The following is a 15958-nucleotide window of genomic DNA, read 5'->3' as shown; positions in this document are numbered from 1 at the left end:
GGTGCTGCTTTGTTTACGTTATGCACGCTCCAAGCGTTGTGGGCGTTTTCGTTACCTTGACACTTGCACCACTTGTTTTGTCTTGCATCTTTATTTAGACAAACAAAATGCCTGTTCTTTGTTATGGCGGCACGCCTATTGTAGTAGGTTGTTGTCGAGTTGCAGCTCTCGAGCATGGAGGGGGGGATACGTGTGATAAAAATGTCGCGCGTACATTTAAGTCGGCCATGTTGCAAAACAAATGAGGGTGTACTCACCTGCTGCTTGTCGTGGTGTGGATCGTGTCCGATCTTCCGGGCAAGGTGAACGCATTCAGCCTCACGATGGTAGGTTCCAGGGTGTTGTCCGACAGGAGGGTGTCCGTGGGGGCAGGCCCCTGCTCCATGTCAGTCACCTTCATTCTCCACTCCGCCCGCCACCGTCGCTCCACCTGTTGCTTCTATGACCGCCAACAGCGAACTGTCGCCTTTCCTCTTCGCCACACGCACACAACGTTCACTCACTCACTCACTCACTCACTCTCGCTTTCTCTCGCTCGCTACACGAATCGACTGGCGGGAACTTGCGTTGGCGACGCCGGGCCAGTCTTCGTGCCGTGGTCAGTGGCGGAACACGTACAGGGGAGGGGGGTAATGATGGGAGGTTATTCGGGCGACGGGACTGGCCAGGCAGTGAGGAGGCACTTTGGGTGGACGGATGCGTAGCATGGAAATGACCTGAAAGATAAGATAAAGAATGACGTGAGTGAAAAGGTCATTTAAAAAATATATTTTTTTTAAAAAATTGTAAAAGAAAAAAGGTTGTTGCCTTCTAATCAAGAAGTCCTATGTTGGATTCCTGTAGGAAGCACAGTGTGGGTTCATCTGAGCATAATGTGAGCTTAAAACAAACTTTTCTATGCGTATTTTGAGACAAATGGCGTGTTTATAACATTTCAGATTGATGGGGGGGGGGGCTACAATCAACGCCCGAAGTGGAGGAACGCGAGGGTTACCATCCCCAATGAAGACAATTTGAGAGAAACATCCCACGTACTTGACTGTCTCCGTGTTGAACCATTCAAGCACCCACACTCTCCACTGATTTATCCACACACACACCCTAACACCACCTGAAATGTTTCACAAAGGCCCAATTTATAGTTATTTTGGTCGTAAATTTATACGTGGGCCCTCGTACTTACACAGCCTAAATGCGAATATACCTCCGATGGAAAATTCTGGGGAAAGCCCTTCACAAACTCGATCACGTATTCTCCAACCAGAGATTTCCACTTCAATCACTGACAGTAAAAAAGTTCAGTCAGCCCGCTCCTGGAAATTGGCACAGTTTATTTCGTTACAAAGAGCAGTAAGTGTTTTTTTTATTCTTAATAAGAGAAATAAGATTCATTTAGCTTTTATTGGAACGGAATAACAAATTGAGTTACAATAACGTTACATCGTAACAAATTGAGTCTAAAATACAGGAACCAATTTATGTTTCTTTCATATTTGACACGTTCTTTAGTCAAAAGAACATCATTTAACTAAAAGAGCAAATAATAAGTTTACATGAAAGACTCGAAAGCATTCGCGTGATGCCTCTCAGAGTATGGGGTAATATCTCTCTGTTAGTTCGTCAAATAAAAATCAAAGTTAAGTTTGCACTAAGGAAAAGGAAGTCTATTTTACTTCTTTGCAACTAAATACTTATATGCCTAACATATAATCCATGTCACTCAAAGAAATTAAACTTCTTATAATTCAACTTGATCACTCTATTCAAAAACCGAGCCCGAACTTCCAAAGTCAAGACAAAACACGCTCGTAATTGCCATGGCAACAGCTCTTAACAAGATAAGTATATCCAGGTTAGTCACTATCCTGACATTATCAGTGACAGGTAAATTACAGAAATTAAGATTAAAGAACAATAAACATTTGTACAAGAGGAAAGATAATTTATAACAATAAATGTTAGTGCAATGGGAAAGGACGTGTCATATTCTACCATTTAATCCTAAGAATAAATGGTTCCACAGCTTTCAAAAATCCAATTAGAGTAATTCCGAGATGCCATACAACATAAACTTTATGACTAAAATCCCCCCCTAATATAATAAAACGTAACTATATAGAATAACTATACATTTCTGTACATTAAATGTTCAAAATGTAAAAAGAAAGTAATGAAAAAGAGTTTTGTTGGATATTCACTCAATTGGTGGATAGAGTAGAAAAGTATATTTTTCAGCTTTTGCTATTAAGCCCAAAATAGCTTTTGCTATGCATACTAAGCCAGACCATTTTTCGGAAAAAGGGAAATTAACACTACAAGTGTATAAGTCAATAGTGAAACCAATTTTACTACGGAAGTGAAAGCTGGCCAATAAGATACAAGAAGTAAGACAAATAACGACAGTAGAGATGAAAAAACATTTACGTAGAATAGTTGGTAAAACAAGAAGAGTTAGAGTACGAAATGAAAGAATCAGAGAAGAACTAAATCAGAAGCCAATTGAAGAGAAACTGACGCAAAGGCAATTAAAATGGTTTGGGCATGTGGTAAGAATGGACGAAGATAGAAAAGCAAAACAAGGAACAGAGGGAAGGAGAACAAGAGGTAGACACCGGAAGACATTCGAAAAAGGAATTGAAGAAATAGGACAAAAGAAAGGAAAGGAATAAGATAAATGAAGGGAATGGCAAAGGAACGGGAGAGATGGAAAGAGTGGATAGAGGCAACCCAGACGCTATGAGGCAAAAGGGGAAAGAGAAAGAAGAAGAAGAAGAAGCTATTAAATCCAATTTACGTTAGCACTACGCCATCGGGGAGGCCCCTCATTAGAAAAGTCTTCTCAATAATATAATAATAATACATTTGGAATAGATTTGGTTCTCTTAAATGAGTTTAACCTTCTACAAAAAAAAAATAAAAAAAAAAAAATCGGTGTCCATGTTTGAAATTGTATAATGTACTTATAGTTCTACAAAATATAATGTAAAAAACCCGTGATCTTATTTTACCGCCCCTAGAGCAGAGCTGGGGTTACAGCGCTGTGTCACCCTCAGTCGGACCTGCCTGGAACAGTATCATGACCAGAGAGCGGAAGTTGATGACCTAAAAATATATAGGTATTATGACCTATAGAATGTCCTAAAAAATGGGAAAAAATGACGTAAAAAATTCATAAAATGACCATTAAATTTTTTAGTTTCAGGTTAAAAATTGAATTTAAAAGTAAATTAAACAAAATGCAATCTTGCTTTTTTTAAAAAAAAGACACCAAATAATACCACATGCACATTCAATTAAAATATGCAACGAGGATTTCCAATGGAAACAACCAAATAATTTTAAAACATTTTAATGAAAAAATCGTATACATTGAGTGGATTGGTGTAAAATGCATTAATTCACCTTGGTGAAAAGACTCAAGAATATTACCAAAATAAAAGAAGTGACAAAATATGACTAAACAATACACCAAATATTGCGAAAAATGTCGAAAATCGGGGAAAATGACCTAAAACCTGAAAATTGGCAAAAAAAAATGCAAAAAAAATGCACTTTAAAAATTACATTTTTTGGGTTCTAGACGAAGTGTAATATTGTGTATATTTAATGGGCATCGTGTGCCCATGACATTTCATCAACTTCCGCTCCCTAATCATGATCCTGGCAGTGCTACAGCCTACAGGTGTCGCATCTGGAAAATCAGTTGAATCGCAACTTGCGTGGTAAGGAAAAGATTTATCAATTATATTTGGCCTTCAGATTTGCGATTTTGTTGCCCACGCGGACTGATTCACGATGAAGGCGATCGTCCATCCCAACTAACCAGACCTTGATTGCACATACGTTGTTATTTATATCTCAGTAATATTCGTATAACTTTCGTGACACTGTGGCAAGACTTTTTTCTTCTTGTGTTTTGTAAGTCTTGTAATTCCGAATGTTCATGATTGTTATTGTTATTAAATAATTGTTGTGTTATTATTCTCATTCAGTTCTCAACATTTCAAATCAAATTAGATGAATAACGACTCTTGTGCGCGCACTTTTTTTTTCGGAAGGGGCTGGAATTGTGAAATTGGCTGCGCTCTCTTATACAGTTTAAATTTTTTCGCAATTATCAGTTTTAACCTTAGTTTTAAAAGTTGTTCAGACAAAAATTGTAACCGGTTGGTCATTTTACTTCTGTGGCTCCATCAGCTTCCACCTACGTACGCCAGTGCTATGCTGAGATATGTGTTATTATTTTTATTTTATTATTATTATTATTGCACTTTCTGCAACACCCAAGTGTCAACCTGTCTTCCACTTAGTACACCCTGGACTGCCTATGGCGTCTGGAGTCTCAGTCAGTGGGTTTGTGATTGTCCTCTCATCAATTTCATCTCAACAATATTCATCCTCATCGTTGCGATTAACCAAAAGTGGCAGAAAAGGGAAGTAAAATAACCAATGGGAATATAATGAAGCCTCGTTTGGATATTAGAAACACTAACAAGGGACGTTATCTAAGTGCCCCCCTCCGATTTCCATGAAACTTGGCAGGTGTATAGAGAGGCCCAAAGGATGAAATACGTGTTTTTTTTTGTTTCGGCTAAAAAAGTGTTCTAGGGGGCAAACCCCACTCAAATGTCAAGATGAGGACAAATTGAAGTGGGGATCTACCCCTGTGTCCCCTCCAATTTCCATGAAACTTGGCAGGTGTATAGAGGGGCCCAAGGGAAGAAATACGAGTTTTTTTGTTTCAGCTTAAAAAAAGTGTTCTAGGGGGCAACCCCCCCTCAAATGTCAAGATGAGGACAAATTGAAGTGAGGATCTGACCCCTGTGTCCCCCTCCGATTTCCATTAAACTTGGCAGGTGTATAAAAGGGCCCAAAGGAAGAAATACGTGTTTTTTTGTTTCGGCTAAAAAACTGTTTTAGGGGCAAAACCCGCCTCAAATGTCAAGATGAGGACAAATTGACGTGGGGATCTGACCCCTGCGTCCCCCCTCCGATGTCCATGAAATTTGGCAGGTGTATAGAGGGGCCCTATGCCCCCTGTTCCTTCCTATGCCATATTTACGTGGTTTCCGGGTCAGATCCCCACTTCAATTTATCCCCATCTATACATTTGAGAGGGGGGTTGCCCCCTAAAACCGTTTTTTAGCCGAAACAAAAAAACACGTATTTCTTCCTTTGGGCCCCTCTATACACCTGCCAAGTTTCATGGAAATCGGAGGGTTGACACTTAGATAACCTCCCTTGTAAGATGCTGACCAAGGAAGTTTATATAAATATTTAAAAACACTTTACATGGAACCTTTCAACACTGCATCAGGTTCTTAGTCAGTGGAAGACCGTGATGCAGGGTTGAAACGTTCCATGTAAAGTGTTTTTAAATCTTTATATAAACTGTATTGGTCAGCATCTTAGTGTTTTTAAAATAACCAAAGCAAACAATGGATATTACTTTTCCACGCACAATCGTCTCTTTCTTGTTTCTTCATTTTCCAATTTTAGGTCGTATATTTACGTACACTGTCAACGGGAAGACTTCATATAATGATGGAAGAAAGTTATAAATACCCATTACATACCTGGGATTCGAACTCACGATTCCATTTTCAGTGTCTTACTTTAATCCCCAGAACATTTACTTCAGATAGGTTCCTGCTTGTATAAAAACTATGCAAATCTTTGTTAGAATACATTTCCGGCTGAAAAACGCCCCTCTCCATGTTCCAGTCATGTATCCTCTACAGATTACCTCCTACACGTATTTAGAGGGGGTTCAAACTCCAAGAGGTTCCGACCCCCCCCCCCTGGAATAACTTACCAAGTAAATAAAAAATTAAATACGCAAAATACTTGTTTACAATGTACGTGGTGAGTTGATTTATATCTCCAAAACTTATATAAACGTCATTAGCTTTGCATTGACAACATCTGCAAAATTTATGCACGCATAAAAATAATGATCAGGGACTTTACTTTTCATCATCTGAACTTAACAACTTTTTTGTTATTCTCCATTTAATTTTTGTACATTAATTTCTTTGGCGGGACAGCTGTTTTTATACAAGAGAGAGCTTAACTAGACATAAGCCAGATAGTGAATACGTTTTATCTCTATTCTCGCTGTGCACGTAATAAAAACAATAATGATTTCCGAATTTCTAGATACATGTCTCGTCATCAGGCCGTAGCTAGAGGGGGGGACAGCGGGGGCAACTGCCCTCCCACAGAACACATTCCTACCTAGAATTCTCACTATCTTTACAGTTATACCATGTGTTACTCTAGCAACATAACAAAGACACTTATTGATTTTGTGATTTATTAGGGTGTATGGGATTCCGTATGTTGTCGTATCAGGATTGAGGGAAACATTCCCTTTCAGATTCAAACTTCGGGAAATGATTTCGCAATTTTCAATATCTAGAACAGTTGTGACATTTTGAGTAGTCTTGTATTAGAGATGCCTAATGTGTTCGGATGTTTTTCTTGGATGTGTTGCTATGAACTTGGAACTGCTTAAATTATTGTTTCCCAAGTCTACCTTTTGGTAATAGTGATTCATGTTGTAGAGAGAGAGAGAGTGGATATTTGATTCTTGTTACTTAGCATTGCTCTCTGCCACTTCTAGCTAATCGCAACAATGAGTGATGACGTGAAATTGATGAAGAGGCACTCATAAACGGTGCCGCAACCACAGGGGGTAATGCTCCCCCCCCCCCCCCGACCTTGGACGGAAGTCCATTCTAGGGGAAGCAAACATTGATGTAAAAAGAACAAGACTAGGAGCGTCTAAGAATAGCAGGGCAATTGGATACTCATGATGGAATTAGTTTTTACGTGTTCCTTACATTTTTCTTCCAGACGGCCAAGGGCACTTGCAAGGGGCACAGAGGGGACAATTGCCTTCCCCTCGATTTCAAATTTTATACAAATAAAAATACATTTCGTAAAATTTTCTTGCTCGCTTCGCTCGCAATATATGCTATTCTTATACTTAGTTCAAGTTCAGAGCCATAGCTATGGGGCGGCGGGAGTCGGCCCTGGGAGTCAAACGATCTATATGAAAAAAAAATGTTAAAGAGAATGCCATGGCGCCCGTAAAATTATTTGCGCCCTATTAAAACAATTTCATTCTATGAAACTTTATATGAACTATTAATGATGACATTAATCCAGAAGTAATTGATCAATCAAGGGATTCCTATTTGTTTTGTCAGGTGTCAAAACATTTCAACTATAATATAATACAATTCACACAATATTTTGTAAAATGTTTAACGAAACCAGTAGGCAAACATTGTCTGTAGTGATGCAAGAGTCTCCCCGTCGTTGCCTTGTAAACAAGGGGTCCCGGGTTCGATACCCGGTGGAGGCGATAGTGGTTCGGATCCCACTTTAAGCTGTAGGCTCAGTCCCAATTAGCCTTACTGTGCATAAAGTGGACTTAAAACACCCAATCAATTAATTAATTAATTAAAAAGTCTCCCCTTTGAAGGAAATAGAGTCCGTGGTGGACTAAGGGACCCATGTTTTAATGTTTTAGCAAGTACAAAAAAAGTATTACAAATTTTTACACAATTCATCAAAGTGTAGATAATATGTAACCATTATTATTTAATTAATTCGATTTTTCTTGCATAAAACAACACAATGGTGTTGTTGGATTCTCGTTCGATTCATTTGTGCGTAAAAATCTTGCATACAGGAAACTAGAGGGAATCATTATGAAGCATGATTTATAAAGGGCTCCCTTAATCAGTTCTGCAGAGAGGCCCAAAGCTGTTTGTACATATTAATCATTTATTAACATTATTGACCTGTAAATATCAAGTAGATACAGTCCCTATTAGCCTCTTTATGTTAAACTTTATATTCTTTGGCAATCTGGAAAGGTCATTATCGAAATATTGCTATTTGATGTTGCTCGAAGTTTTTTTTTGTTCGTTGCAGTTTCAAGATATCTTCCCTTTTCTGTTACTTATCTCTTTTGGGGGAGGGAAGTGCCTCTGCTGCGTACCCTGCTATATCTGCCAATGATATACAATATTTTAAAAATTTGCCCCCTCTAGGATTGACTTCGCCCCCCCCCCTACAAAGAATTCCTGGCTATGGGCCTGCTCGTCATGGCTTGTGACTGTATGATGAAATCGCACATGTGGTTACGATTTTTTTGTAAAAAGTAAATAAAGCCTTTACATACCGTGCTATGTTTCTTCGTTAATTCTTCTCTACAATATTGCCAAGTATGTCTGTGTTTTTAAGCTGTGTTCATTCAGCGTTCCATCAGTGTCGTCTGTTGAGTGCTGAACTTTGTTTATTGCCCTTGTTTATTTACAAGCTCTTTGTGAGAAAGTCGCACATTAATGGTCACGAAGTTCGCGAATGAACCACTAGATGTCAGGAAATGCGACAGCATAGTGCTGCTCCAAGCGGGAAATGTAGGAAGCGCGTTCTCTTGAAACTTGTGGATTGTTCGCTTTCCTCGACTTTGCTTCTGCTGATCTGGCGGCTATTTAGCTATTATACGAGTTGTTGAGTTGGTGTTTTAAGTCCATTTCATGCACAGTAAGGCTAATCGGGACGGGGCCTACAGTTTAAAGTGGGATCCGAAACACTTGTGCCTCCACCGGGAGCTGTTATACGAGGATGGTTATTTAGTTCTATGGCAAAAGCCATTTGGTGTTTTTTTTGTTGGAATATGCATACATAAATCTCTAGTATAACAGTTGCACTAAACGAAAATAGTTTGAAAATGAAATTGTTCTGTATTAGCACTTAGCAGCACTTCACAACGAAATTATATATATTTCTTTTGACGAAAATGGAACGTGTTGCATATTTATTTTACAAGGAAGGATTTTAGTATCTAATGGAAAATACTAAATACATGTCTCCAAATTACAAGCCTTGCTACAGTGAAGTTATCCACACATACCCCGAGCATTTTCTATACGCTCCAAAATTTTCTCAACACCCCCGAAAATTGTTTGCAAAGGTCCAATTGGGTCATTTTGGAACTAAATTTGACCTTACACCATGTAAAATAGTGTTGGTCACGAGACGAGACATACTTCATCCTCGTCTCGAAAACTTCAATCAACTTCTTCCTGAAAATACGATGCACGATATTGATAAAACGGCCCCGAATGACATCGTGCATTTTATCGTGTCACTTCGGTTCGAAAGGTTTCTTTTTTTTCCTGAAGGTTGTTTCCAAGTGACGTGTATGTGCTAACGTTAAGTCATAAATTTTATGACTTAGCATTATACCATATTACATTTCTGATGCTACTGCCAGACGTTGTTTTTTTTTTCTTCAAGAACGCCAAATGTTGGAATAGATTAAAAATATAGGGCTGACTTCTTAAAAACAAGAAGACATAACATAACCTTACCTTTCAAAAGCCCTGTGCACACCACTGGAAGACGCTTTTGGAAAGCACCCAAATGTCAACCTCTCTTCTCTTCCATGTAGTCCATCCTGGACTGGATTTTGCAGGCTTACGAGACTATGGCGTCTGGACTCACAGCCAGTATCATCCTCTGCGAAATTTGTTTCCTGGGTTGTCCATATGTGTTTGTGATTTTCTTGCATCAATTTCATCTTATCATTTACTCTCATCTTCACGATTAGCCAGAAGTGACAGAAAGTAAAATAAATAAAAACCAATCAATTGGGGCAGACGTGATTTTGAATTGTGAAATAGTAAGAGAAAGGCTGGAGTGGAATATCCGTGAAATGCATAAAGAGCGAAAGGAATAACTGTGAATCCAATTAAAAAACAAAAACAAAAAAAGAACGAAAACGCCAAACTGATTGAACTCGAAGGGAATATGCATGAAACCAGGGTTATTAAAGGTCCAGGAATTGTAAATAAATTCAAATCCCGTCCGGGAGGGAAAATCAACAAGTGTTAATGGATTGTAGATCATAAAGAACCCTTTTCTGCTTAAAGAATTTCAATTCGGTCCAGGAACCTTTTCTTTTCTTTTCGAATGAATTTAAATACGGTCCAGGGACCTTTTTTTCAATGAAACAACACACAACTTGGACCGACTTTAAATTGTGCGAGGAAAAAGATTCCGATCCTGTCGCGGAACCCATTAGAATTTATCCGTTCCTGGACCTAATATAACAACCCTCTGTGAAACAGGTTTAGAGCCAAAAAGTTTAACTACGAAGCGAATTAAGCACGTAAGGAACAACCGAAGAACGGATTAAGCGTGAGAATATTTCCTTCGTGGCTGATCTGGCGACCCTGACTCCATTCGGCTCAATTGGAATTAAAACCTCCGCATCGACAATCACGCTAAGGCCAGTGGATGAACGGCGAGCGCTTCATCAGGCAATTCCTGGTCATCCGCTCTTCACAGAAAGAGCAATCTGGTTCGTCACATGATCACTTGGGCCTTCGAGTCAGGAAACCGTCCATCGACTCTCCAGGAAAGGGTGGAGGATGGTCGCCTCCCTTGACAATCCGCGAGTCTCTAGTGAATAATAAGATCGTATCCTAAGGTTCGGTCACAAAGCTACCCGATGCCATTCTATCAGAGCTTCTGATCGAACAACTAACAGAGAACGGAGAAAATAATCTGGAAGTTTACCCAATCACCTTTTCAAATTAAGTTCTCTCCCATTATGGCAACTGCGACACAATATGTGGCAACATGCCGGACGTCTAGCTTAGGGATACTGAGAGAATGTCAAATCTGGCGAGTAGGGTGGATGATTGCTATGTTATCAATAGGGCTCGGAAGTTGAGAAAAATCCTTTTTTTCCCCCTAGTGTCCGAAGACGAGGCCCAACATAATATATGTTCATTTTGGGTCATTGTAGGCCAGAAAAAGGTGGGGTTTATTTGTCCTTTTTCGGCGTTTTTTGGCCCTTTTTTAGCCTTTTTTAAGGTCTTAACGGCTTTTTTTTTGCAACTTCACCTTCATTCGACTACGTCTTTACTGTCCATTCTCAATTCGAATCACCATCAGTTCACTACCTCTTAAACATCCTTTCTGTAGTAAAGAAATAAAAAAGAAGAAATAAAGAAAGAAATATATTTGAACCATCCCTGAAACGAGAAAGAAACATTTTTGGACGACTGAAGCACGTACGGTACAACCGTAACTTGTCTGGAAGGTCGCGCTGTAAGTGGCAACTTTATCTTGTTTTGAAGCTTTCAGTTGTTTTTTTGCACTGTGTGTTCCATACCACCAGAATTTTTTGTTTTTTTATTCATTAAATATGTAATTAAAACTGAAGTTATTAATTAATTTGGATCTCGTATACGTCCTTTTCTCCGTTTTCAAGGTCCTTTTTTTATATTTTTAGGTCTTTTTTTTGGCAATTTATAGGTCTTCAACTTCTGAGCACTAGTTATCAACATTGAACTCCGAGTACACAGCTTTCAGTTGACTTTTGCCACTGACTTGGAACAGATGTAGCGCAGTCTCGTCCAGCCCAAGTCTATTTTGGTATTATTATGTATTTTTGTTCCGTACTTTGGTCATTCAACGCCTCTAATCTGTCTCTCTCTCTTTAGGTTACCATGGTAAAGGATAAATGATGACTGTCCGAATTGGACAAAAGATCTCCCTGGCAGAATTCCAACCTAGAACCTTTGGTACCGATAGCCTACGTTCTAATTATTTGGATGAATTGAGACGCGATGGATTTATAATACACTAGATCAGTGGTTCTCAAACTTTTTTCTCATTGTACCCTTTAGTTGTAACTAAACGTCTATTGTAACCCACCATAGGTTTCCTCCTAATATTAGTTTTGGGAGAATTTTTTTGGCTGCCAGATTGGTGGGACGTTTCTGATACGTTGGAGGCGTGTATCGGCTGTATGTGGAAAGATGGTTTACAGTCTTTTTATGATTAGTTACAAAAATAAAAATGTGAAACACATGCATGCTAAGAAGTATATAAAAAAACTTTAATTTTCATATATTTTTTCCACACTTGTTGAAAAAAAGTAAAGAACAAAAATAAATTTGTAAACAAACTGTCAAGCACAATTTTTGGAGTTGTTATTGTAAATTCTTAAAGTTTCTAATTAGAAGGATGTGCCTGAAAAGCCCGACACAGTATCTTGATGTCTTCGGATCCAAATTTACTCTATTATAGATTTCGAACGTGTTTCAAAACATATGAATAAAGATAAGAGTGTCAGTGACAAAATCAGCCATATTTTCCTGTTGAGTGTTAAAGCTATGGTGTCTGAAACAATGAAGTATTATTCTCTACACACTTGCAGGTTAAATGTTGTCCTGTGGGTATTCTGGACATTTCTCTACCGAGCTGATCGCGTACTCCTTGAAGTCGTTTATGTACCCCTGCGGGTACGCGTACCGTAGTTTGAGAACCACTGCACTAGAGTCCTCCTCCGTAGCCGTGCGGTCTAAGACGCTGTGCTTTGGACTCTTGACTGTGGGGCGACATGGGTTCGAATCCGCCTGGGTTCAGTCTCTGGGTTTCCGGCCTGTGTATAGGACCGGTGGCAACACTTCATCGTGAGGAAATTGGGGAGCTACGAATGAGTAGCGTAATCCGGTCTCGGAAATATCCTGAGGGTTCGACGTGCTGACCCAACGTCACCCCATTACCGGTTGAAGAACTCCATACCTCTAGGTAGGATTGTGGGAGGGAGACTGGCAGTCGGGAGATAGGCCAAGGCCCTTCCAGGGCTGCCGAGCCACGGATTATTATTATTTAAGAGTCTAAATAATCCGAGACAAAAATAAATTCTAGTTTACCTCTGATAAGTGGGTTTCTGAACGGAAACGAGCAACGTCCTGAAGCAACACATTTTACCATTTCTTTAAACAATAACTTCAATATTGTTGAAGTATTTCTTCGTAACTACTGTACTGGGCATCGCAGGTACAATGTTCATAATACATAGCCAACTTTTCACAACTGTGGTTTTTGTCATATTGTTTTTTTTTCTTTCTCCTCTCCACATTTTCCCTCGGTTATTCTGTAGTCTGTGTTTGTAATTCGAGGTGTCTCAGTCTCGTCCACCTCCTATTGTAATTATCGGGACTCGATTGCACAGAACATCTCCACGTGGAGATATCTTTTATAATGTCTTGTTCAAGGAACCCTAGGCTCTATTCCCAAAAGGGGAAGTCCCCTGTGGCGCTGTGTTAACTTAGTCACCTTGTAATCGAGGGATCCCGGGTTCGATATCTGTTGGAGGAACATAGTGGTTCAGATCCCACTTTAACAGTAGCCCCAGTCCCGATTAGCCTTTCTGTGGACTTCCAAACAAACTCAACCATAAAAACGGATTTTTTTTTAAAAAAAATAGCGTCACTTTTCTGCCTCTTTTGGCTGATCGCGGCGAGCAGGATGAATGATATGTTGAAATTGACCAAGAGACACTCATATCCATGACCAGGTCGGGATTCGAACCCAGGAAACGACAAAAAAACTAAGTTGTCCCTTGATCGATATCAACATATCATCACTCATTCTCTCGCCCCGATTAGCCAAAAGCGGCAAAAAAGCTACGTTAAATAACAAAAATCAAATGAAATCAACAAAGTTCTTGGCGTATCTTAGCATTAAAGTACACTTTCCATCATCACGTTAGAAGAACCTAACATCTGTTTACATTTGAGCGAGCAGGCGCGGAAGTCCCAGCGGGGGAGAGGGGGGCCACACCTTAACAGCTGCAGCTGCGACGCCCCCGGAGACGCACGTGCCCCGAGGCAGAGACAAAAGACAATCGGCTGAACTTGGCCCCGGCTGCAGCTTGGTTGGCCTGGAAAGATGATCTTTGATATTCCACAGGTGATGGGGAAGAAGGTCGCCATATTTCAACGGAGAAGAGGAGATGAGCGGTTGCTGACGAAAGAGCTATCGGGAAACGTCAAAACTTGGCTTCCGAGCCAAGGCAAGGACCTCCGCGATTAAACTTCGCACGCGAGGCTCCTTTGACGCTGGCTTCCGTCCGCAAGCACCGTCAGCTAGAAGCTCGTCACGCTGCACTCTGCACGCTTAACTAATGCAGTTGTAAGTGACGAGGGGACGCTGCGAAATGGTGCTCGCACTGAGAATCGAACCAAGATGAGAACACTCTTCTGATTTCATTTTTTTATTTAGCGTCGCTTTTCTGCCTCTTTTGGCTAATCGCGACGATGAGGATGAGATATGATATGACGAAAGTGGTGAAGGAATACTCACAACGAATACCCATGCCCAGGCCGGGATTCGAACCCGGAAAACATTCTTCTGCATTGTATCGACTTTTGTCTTTGCATTTTTGTCACTTAACGTCGCGTTTCGGCCACTTTGGGCTTATCTCGACGATGGTTGACTGATCGATTTAGTTTTTTTATATCCCGTTTCCCCTACTTTTGGCTAATCGCGAAAATGAAGATGAATGGTGGTAAAATGAGATTGGTGAAGGGACAATCACTGGATATCCAAAACACATCCAATTCTGGTTTTCCAGATCTTGTCCAAAATGTGATATCCAAAACACATGCAATTCTGTATATCAAACAATGGACATAAATAGGATTTGTTTTGGATATTAGAAAATGATCATAATATTTGCGTTGTGTATACTTTTTCATAGTTTATCGTGGAATTGAAATAATAAATTTATTGAAACATCAGAGGTGCTCATCTCTCCATGGCCTATGGGGACATATAATGGTTTGGATCCCACTTTAAACTGTAGGTCCAGTCCCGATTAGCCCATCTGTGGTTAAAACTCCTTCCTAGGTTCAATTCTGAATAGTAGTACAGTCAACGGCAATAATAATGGGACACAGACTCCGAAATACAGAATTTGCTTCTCTGCAAGGCGTTTGTGTGTGTTGCCTAACTTTACGGCGACAAGTCGATTTTAATATCAAATTGACAACTTCTACTACCCATTTTTCTTGCCGGTGAGTGTACATTTCAGTCGTCCGCTTTATGTATGTCTATTCTGTTTACCCAATCGACAATGACGTCATTGACGATTATTGAGATAAAATAAATGAGTGGGTAATGATAAAATGCCGACATAGGAGGAACGTGTGGAAATTTACCCTCGACCAGAAACAAATCACCCCCCCCCCCCTTTTTCCTCTGGCGAAATAATTATGTTCCACAAACACAAATCTTAATGTAGTGTCGTTCCGCCACGTGTTAATAATAGTAACGGGAAGAAAAGTTGGGCGAGCGCCCACGAAATTATTCCTCGTGACGAAGCGGGTGTCCCCCCTTCTACCGTGGGCACTGACGTCAGAGGGAGAACGCCACTAAATATAGTTGGCGGATTCTATCTCTTCTGAGAAAGGGTTGGGTTTAAAGTCATCTCGTCATTGAGGAGAGGATGTGGGCGTCGGCACTGCTTTGATTTCCTCATTTGCATTTCGTCCCACAAGGTTCCTGTCGGCAGGAGCTGAAAACTTACATTTACGTTTATAATCTATTTACACAAGATAATTTACCCCAGCGTAGCCTTTGGACTTAGAGGCAGGGTTGTTCAAGGTTCAGGCGAAATCATTGAAGACTGGTGGGATGGAAGATCATCTTAATCTACATATACGTGTGTCTATATATATATATATATATATATATATATATATATATATATATATATATACACACACACACACACCCACACACACACACACACACACACACACACATATGCATACATAAATTATTATGATATGGATATTTATAATGTTATTAAATATAAAAGTCAATTAATTACTAAATATAATAATATTTAAGAAAAACATTATTATTAAATACACAAAGTAATTAGTTACTTTTATATATATGAGATATGTGTAAAGTAGCAAATTAATTCCTTTACTAACTGGTTAAAGATGTCAATAAATTACGAAATAGAGGCACATAGTGGTTCGGATTCCACTTCAAACTGTAGGTCCAGTCCCGATTAGCCTTACTGTGCATAAAGTGGACTTAACAAATCCAATCAATAAAAAAA

The 15958-nt window shown here is 39.6% G+C and overlaps 2 protein-coding genes across 6 annotated transcripts in view; both read right to left on the bottom strand.

Moving 5' to 3' along the window:
* Positions 1 to 413, bottom strand: part of LOC145978220 (ATP-sensitive inward rectifier potassium channel 12-like) — a 66510-nt gene extending 66097 nt beyond the window's left edge. Inside the window, exon 1 of the mRNA XM_083110683.1 lies at positions 258 to 413. Within this exon, the coding sequence (XP_082966809.1) occupies positions 258 to 400 (143 nt within the window). The 5' untranslated portion in view covers positions 401 to 413. The remainder of the gene's footprint in view (positions 1 to 257) is intronic.
* Positions 1 to 15958, bottom strand: part of LOC145978219 (G protein-activated inward rectifier potassium channel 3-like) — a 258518-nt gene that overhangs the window by 49314 nt on the left and 193246 nt on the right. For 4 of the 5 annotated variants that reach the window (XM_083110678.1, XM_083110682.1, XM_083110681.1 and 1 more), the window contains exon 4: positions 579 to 716. The exons of the other annotated variant lie outside the window; for it this stretch is intronic. The gene's annotated coding sequence lies outside the window, so the exon portion shown is untranslated. Of the gene's footprint in view, positions 1 to 578; positions 717 to 15958 lie in introns of those variants that run through there. 5 annotated transcript variants of the gene reach the window in all.

This window comes from Lepisma saccharinum, chromosome 24 (assembly GCF_977018435.1).
Source record: "Lepisma saccharinum chromosome 24, izLepSacc3.1, whole genome shotgun sequence".
In the NCBI taxonomy this organism is placed as follows: domain Eukaryota; kingdom Metazoa; phylum Arthropoda; class Insecta; order Zygentoma; family Lepismatidae; genus Lepisma; species Lepisma saccharinum.
This window is presented reverse-complemented; position numbering and strand designations above follow the sequence as displayed.